This window comes from Barbatula barbatula, assembly GCF_947034865.1.
Source record: "Barbatula barbatula genome assembly, chromosome: 21".
Lineage (NCBI taxonomy): Eukaryota > Metazoa > Chordata > Actinopteri > Cypriniformes > Nemacheilidae > Barbatula > Barbatula barbatula.
In genome coordinates this window covers 12,779,371-12,786,761 of record NC_136784.1, presented here as the reverse complement: position 1 = coordinate 12,786,761, position 7,391 = coordinate 12,779,371, and the positions used below count along the sequence as shown (strand labels likewise).

Here is a 7,391-nt window from a genome sequence, read left to right as displayed (position 1 = left end):
AATTAAACCACAGAAGTCACAACCCTCCCAAACTATTTAAATATTAGGCTATAAATATGTTTAGCAGTGATACCAGACCAAAAACATGAACATGGAAAAATTCAAATATGATAATGTGGTGATGTGGACTAGTTTGTTTACAGTTGTATTTTTGTTTTATTAATAGCTTTTATTTTGACATGTTAAGCTTTTATTTGAATTTTAGTTCATTTTTAAACAATTGTATAACTCACTTCTTTTCTTTAATTGTGTATTCGTTGCTATATCAGATTAATTTATTTTTAGTTTAGTTTTACAAGGCTATAATAGCATTGCATGATACGACGATTCATTTAGAAGTGAAGTAAACATACATTTGTGTAGGAAGAAAAGCACGGTTTTATTTTTGGATCAGGTAAATACAAAACGTTCATGTAAACCTTATATTGTCATATAAACTTTCATAAAGCAACACGGTTCTGCTGTTCTTAATGTGTGTATATTATACACTGTATAAATCTGTGGGATGAAATCGTTGCTTTCCACAGACCGCTGTTCTCGCGGTACTGTGACGTGGCGCGTTGACGGGGCGGGTCACGTGACGTCGTCGCATGGAATACTGGGAAACAAACACAGTGCTCGGTATTAGCGTTCGGCGTAAACATCGATTACTGATGCGGACGAGCGCTTATGCCAAAGACCGTGCAGCACAAAGAAGACAACTCCCTCGGCTGACGTAACGAGCGCGTTTCCGCAGTTTTTCATTGTTGTGATTGTTTACGACGAGCGACGTGACATTTTAAACCGGACGAGCGGCAGGACTTCAGGCTGGAGCCCGAATGATACCGTTACCGCAGTGGTCTGTGGTTAAGCCTGGAGTCCGGAAAGTTCAACGCGTCTGTGATTTATAAACCACCCGCGATCAATCCTAACACGTCTGGAAATCTCTCGCAGGTGTCTGGGGGGGAGGTTCATTCCCCTGGTATCGTCACGGCGGGAGATCATGGCATTCGCGAGCGACCGGCAGCCGACACACTTGGATTTGAAGTCCTTAAAGTGGTCCGACTCCACGTCGGTTCTTCCGAGATAAATTGCCTATTTGAACCCCCTTTCCTCTCGAGTATTGGTTGCTGATCGGTATTCCCCAGGCTTTTATCTCAAGTGATCATCGCTTACAGGCGACGTGGAAGTCAAGGGTCATTATATCGGACTAGCAGTCCAGTCGGTCATATGAAGGTAACGTTATAATAAACATGTGGAGCTCAGGTCCAGTGCAGGGTTTACTGAAAGCCCTAAAGCACACGGCCGGTAAAGGTCAAATCCAGCTGAGCCGCTGGCTGCATCGGACCCCGGAGTCGCTGGACTGCGACAAGATTGACATCTTGATCTGCAACGTCTTCGATGAAAGCGCAAACGGTCCGAAGTCAGAGTCGGACCCCGAGAGCTTGACCGACACCGGCGTGTCCTTCACCCCTGAATTCAGACATCCGTGTTGTATAACCACCTGTTGCTGTAAAAGCGCCCTGCTGGCCTGCATCCTGACAGCTGTGTGCTTCTCATCGGTGGCACTGGTGCGCCAGTACCTGAAGGACGTGTTGCTATGGGTGGAAAGTTTGGACAGCTTTGTGGGAGCCATGCTCTTTATCGTGGGATTGATCACGGTGTCGTTTCCCTGCGGTTGGGGTTATATCGTGTTGAACGTCGCCGCGGGGTATTTGTACGGGTTCGTGTTGGGAATGGGTCTGGTGATGGTTGGGGTTTTGATCGGGACTTTCATAGCTCATGTGGTGTGTAAGAGATTGCTGACGAATTGGGTTTTGAGTAAGATCGGCAGCAGTGAACAGCTGAGTGCTGTTATTCGGGTCGTGGAGGGTGGAAGTGGACTCAAGGTTGTGGCCTTAGCGAGACTCACGCCGATTCCCTTTGGTCTGCAGAACGCGGTATTCTCGGTGAGTGTTATGACTTCGATTTTACTTCTTGAAAATATGATCAGTGTTTATGGAAATATTGATTGCTTTCTTGAAAATTCTCAAAAAAATTGAATTTAAAATATATCGCTTTTATACATTAATATATTACTATATTTCTTTGTGTGTTATTAGTTTTTATTACTTTTATTTTATTGTTTTAGTGTCAACCGATTAAAACATTTATCTAGTTAATTTTGCGATTTGCCTATTAATCGAATTATTCGCAATTATTCGCATAACGGTTGTATTATTTTTTCAAACATAAGACACCCACTTAGGCTGTTTTCTTTAGAAACTCTTTCTGAAGTGGCATTGACATTAAAACAATTGTTTTAATTACATAAATGTATAAGAAAACATGTTAACCTGTTCATTTTTTGGGGAAACATGTAGATTGCTTTCTTGATTTTTTTTCTAAATGTACATATTTTATAAAAAATATATCACTATGCATTTATATATTATACTATAGTTAGACATGATTAATTTATTTTTATTACTTTATGGTGTCAGTCGATTAAAACGTTCATCCAGTTAATTGCATGATGTGTCGATTAATCAAATAATACACAATTAATCGCGTAAGAGTTCGGGCTGAGAAGTTACCCCAAAAGATTACTTAAAATCAATATTGTGATAGATTAGAAACCTATTGAATTGACAATAAAAAAAGCAGCTACAATGACATTTTCTTCTTTAGAAACTGCATCTGGTTTAAATGACTTTAAATAAATAATAAAAATCTTATTTACAATAGCTGACTTAATAATATGATTTGCAATAAGAAAATGCCTTTCAAAACCAGTTTGAACTGTTTCAAAATTGTATCAACTACCTGCATATTCTTCTTTCTTCCTAATAACTTTCTGAAGTATTAAAAACATAAAGTTTTTGCAAACCATTGCAATGTACACATTACAAATCAAATAAGTTACCCTTTGTAATTTCTGTCTTTTCAAACGTACTGAGCACAAAGGTCTCCGATTAGTGGCATCAAAGCGCCTGTTAATCTTTAACAAACACAGCTACTTTTCACACAGGATCATAGAGTAAAGACGGTCTCACAATACATTCTCATTTTACAAAAGCTTTGCTCTGCAAAAGATGTAATGCTATTTTATTAGCCAGCACAGGAGAGGAAAAACAGCAACTATTAAGAATAAGCAAGGAGAGTTTAGAATAGTGATATACACTTACTGCAGGGTCAGGTGTTCATCTTCACATTTGATCTTAACTCTGCTTTAAATTAATTATTAATGACACAGTTGCTTTAAAGTTAAAAATGCATGATCATATGTGAACTGAATGTGTTTTACATCATGTTAAAGGTTAAATGTGATTATATTATTTTTGAACTAAAGTTACTACTTTAAAAGTGTATAGTTTAAATCCAATTTATAGTTAAAACACTTTTTTTATAATCTACTCATTCTGTATGAAATGCCTTGCTTGGTCATTATTGATTATTGATTAAACTCTTTGAACCTTTAGGCTATAGTCTGCATGCTTGGAACATATTTGACTGTGGTTTAATGCTTGAATAATTTATTCACTGGATGATTCTAATGTAAATTTCTTGACCTCTTGGTCCAGGTTGAATGATTTTCTCTGCCTCCACCAGTTTGTTTTGACTATAGTGAGGGGTCGTTCATCTGTACATGCAGAGTGTTTTTCTAAAGGTTTTGATGTGTTCTTTGTTTAAGCTTTGATCTTCATAACATTAGTGCCAGGGACATTCTCATAAGTGAATGGTCTTGCACAAGGACACACCAGTGACTGAGTATTGGGTTTACCTGTGGTTGAACCTGATAGTGGGAGTCACCTCGTTGTACAGACCAGGGGTTCTCAACCTTTTTGACTCCACGGCCACCAAATAGTTTTAACAGTATTCAAAGCCCCAATTCACAAAAACAAACTCAACATTTCTAGCCACTAAAATATTTCAGACCATTAACTGGAAAAAAAGATGAATAAGAAATCTTGTTTTTGTTTGTGTATTTCAATGCTCATATTGTCTCATTTTAAAATATTAGTCATCTTGAGGCCCCCATGGGAGTGAGCTGGGGCCCCCTTGTGTTTTGCATGTTGATGTTAAACATGTAGTAACATCTGTAAAGTATATGTCGTCATGAAATACTGGCAATAGTCAATGCACAATAAAGTATCATGAACAATCCTGTTGATATTACAGAATGATAAACAAATTTGTAAGCTAATGCATAACTGATGTTAACAAATATTACCGTATTGTGAAGTCTTACGCCTTTCTGCTTTATCATACTATGGGGAATTAGAGATCAAGGGTACGGTGTACATTTGTTGGTACTTAAGAGGTCAAACCGGAATTATGTTTCACATACTCTCAAGAAGCACGTCCTGTGGCAGGGCAGTATTTCGATGTGCCGAGTGTTTTGTGCTGAAGAAGATTGCAGTGGGTTATATCGGTAGCCCAACACCGTGCACAGGTCTGCAGTTAGACAAAATGAATGCCGGACAGCCATTTAGAATAAGAAACCTATTTTACGTAGGAATACGTAAATTGGTTCCAACTGCAGTTTACCATTAATTTGCGTATGTTTGGGAAATGTTTGATCATAGTACAACCGGAAGAATCTCCTGCGGGTGTATTGGTGCATTGTGTTCATAGCAGCAAAAGTATGAAAGATGTGTAAAAAGTGAATTCATGCATAAAATACGAAATATCTGAAAAAAATAAGAAATATCTGAATAAAACTGAGACAAAAGATAAAAAATTGAATGTTTTCACCTTCTAAAACACATTCATCTTGACCAACTTCATGAGTTATAGTTTTGGTTCTATTTGACAGATCACAGATGTGTCCTTGCCGAACTATTTAGTGGCTTCCTCAGTGGGACTTCTTCCAACACAGCTGCTCAACTCCTATCTGGGCACAACCCTGCGCACAATGGAGGACGTGATCGCGGAGCAGAGCATCAGTGGATATTTTGTATTCAGTCTGCAGGTGAGATCAACAACTCCCAAGTCTTATCAGCAAGGGATGGCCCTTGTATAAAGTTCTGCTCACACTTGACATTTCTTCACTTGGCTTTTATCCAAAATGATACTTTTTATCAGCATGTTTTAATAACGTGTGTGTTTCCTGGAAACTGAACCCAGGTGAACTACAGGAGCACAGATCTATTTTGCAAAATCTACTGAATGTTTATTTTAGCTGCCTGGCAGTATTTTTTGAATATCTTATAAATGCATAATAATGCAAATTTGTACCGTTTGCACTATTCATTAGAATAATTGTTGTAATTTCAGGTTTTTGTCTAGTAGAAAACATTTAAAGGGATAGTTCACCAAAAAAGGAAAATTCTGTCATCATTTACACCCCCCCCCCAGTTGTTTTAATCGTGTATACTTTGTTCTGCTACACACAAAGAATGAAACCAAACAGTTCTGGGGCACTTTTGACTTCCATAGTAGGGAAATGTCAATGGTGCCCCAGAACTGCGTGGTTTCCCACATTCTTCAAAATATCTTCGTTTGTGTTCGGCAGAATAAAGAATTTTGTACAGTTTTGAAGCAACTTGATTGTGAGTAAATGACGACGACATTTACATTTTTTGGGTGAACTGTTTCTGCGGCAGGAGGAGGAATCAACATAGTCTGACGGCTAACTTCAGCATTTCTCCTTCAAGGGACACATGTCAACCACCCCCACATGCAGCCCAAGGGCTTCCACGAAACATATTTCTCTGGTTGAAAATTATGTGGAATTTCTAGTAAACCATAATTATAGTGCTTTACCGTAAATGTTAGGGACGTTTCTCAAAATAGCTTTATTTGTGTCCCACAGAAAAGAAAGAATATACAGTTCAAAGACATGACAGATTTGTTATTTTTGGCTGAACTATCCCTTTAAGTTTCAGATTGAATTTAAGTCACGGCATCTTGAGCCTTAACATGAATCGTAGTCCAGCGCATCATTCGCTTTCTCCGTTTCTCTCAACAGATCTTCATCAGTATCGGCCTGATGTTTTACGTCGTACATCGTGCGCAGGTGGAACTGAACGCTGCCATCGCCGCCTGCCAGATGGAACTGAAGACATCGTACACAAATGGCAACGCGGCCAATCACAGCGGTCCGAGCTACTGCAGCAAAAGAGCTACAGCAGGAGGAGGAATCAACGTAGTGTGACGGCAAACTTCAACATTTTTCCTTCAAGGGACTCGTGTCAACCACCCCCACCATCCAGTTGAGCTGCTCTGGCCTGTGTTTGAAGGCACGACAAGGCCGTGTTAGGTAGTCTGGGCTCTCGCTGCCAGCTGTTGTGGTTATGATAAAGGTCGAACTGTGAATAGGCACAAAGCTGAGGAGCTGCCCATCGGGGGCCTTTGACGGAAAGATTGGGATCCTGGGCCAGTATTCTTTAATGCGTCAATGAAATTGATTGACATGAAGTTTTTGTGGTACTTTTTCTTCCTTTTTTATACTAATATAAATGATATAAAAGTTTATAGGACGTCTAAGGCATGAGTGAGTAACTTGGAGTGTATTAGATTTGTAGTTACTTTAGATGTCGCGGAGGGCCCAACTAATATATCAGGTTAATATGCTTACGTTTATTTTGTTATATATATATATATATATAATATGCTGTCGTTTGGTATAGATGAAAAATTATGTTCATTTGTTATACATTTCAGAAATTAACAAAGTATTGCTTGACAGATTGATCCTTTTATATAATTTTAGAAGAGAAAAAATGTCTTTAAGTCCCACCTGGATGAAATTCGCCAGACTGGGTACACTTCTGCCTCTCGGCAGTTTTGTTGAGGGAAGGACCTTTTCTTAGCTGGATATTTAAGAACTGAAATCTTTAGCAGTGCATGATCAGCTCGGCGGTATGACCGTACATGTTCAATATCTCATTCTCATATTGAGAGGACTGAAATGTATTCTGCCTTGTATGATTTAACCAAATGCTTTATTATAGGGCTGTTAGCATCTTAAAATATCACGTTCGTTAATTTATTAATTGTTAGAATGGTATCATTCAGAAATATTTCACACATGAGCTTCTTCAAAGGAAAAGTTCGCCTTCAAAATGAAAAGTCTGTGTACTCACCCTCTTGTCATTTCAAACCTGTATGACTGACTTTCTTCTGCAGAACACAAAAGAAGATATTTAGAAAAATGTCAGAACCCAAAAAACTTTGGTCCCCATGGACTTCTAGTATATGGACACAAAGCCAATGCAAGTCAATGGGGAACAACGTTTTTCTTTCTGTTACGAACATTTTTCAAAATATCTTTGGGTTTTGCGGAAGAAGAAAAAAAATCACACAGGTTTAAAATGACAACAGGGCGAGTGAATGATGACAGAATTTTCATTTTGAAACTGAACTATTTCTTTAACAACGTTGTATATTTTGAGAGGAAGACTAAATGTTGAAAGTAAATATATATA

The 7,391-nt window shown here is 38.4% G+C and overlaps 1 protein-coding gene across 1 annotated transcript; it reads left to right on the top strand.

Moving 5' to 3' along the window:
• The first annotated feature begins 523 nt into the window (after nucleotides 1–523).
• On the top strand, nucleotides 524–6,448 carry tmem64 (transmembrane protein 64). The gene is made up of 3 exons (XM_079485252.1): nucleotides 524–1,928; nucleotides 4,778–4,933; nucleotides 5,933–6,448. The coding sequence occupies exons 1-3, from the start codon at nucleotides 1,233–1,235 to the stop codon at nucleotides 6,116–6,118; spliced, it is 1,038 nt and encodes a 345-aa protein (XP_079341378.1). The 5' UTR covers nucleotides 524–1,232; the 3' UTR covers nucleotides 6,119–6,448.
• The last annotated feature ends 943 nt before the right edge of the window (nucleotides 6,449–7,391 follow it).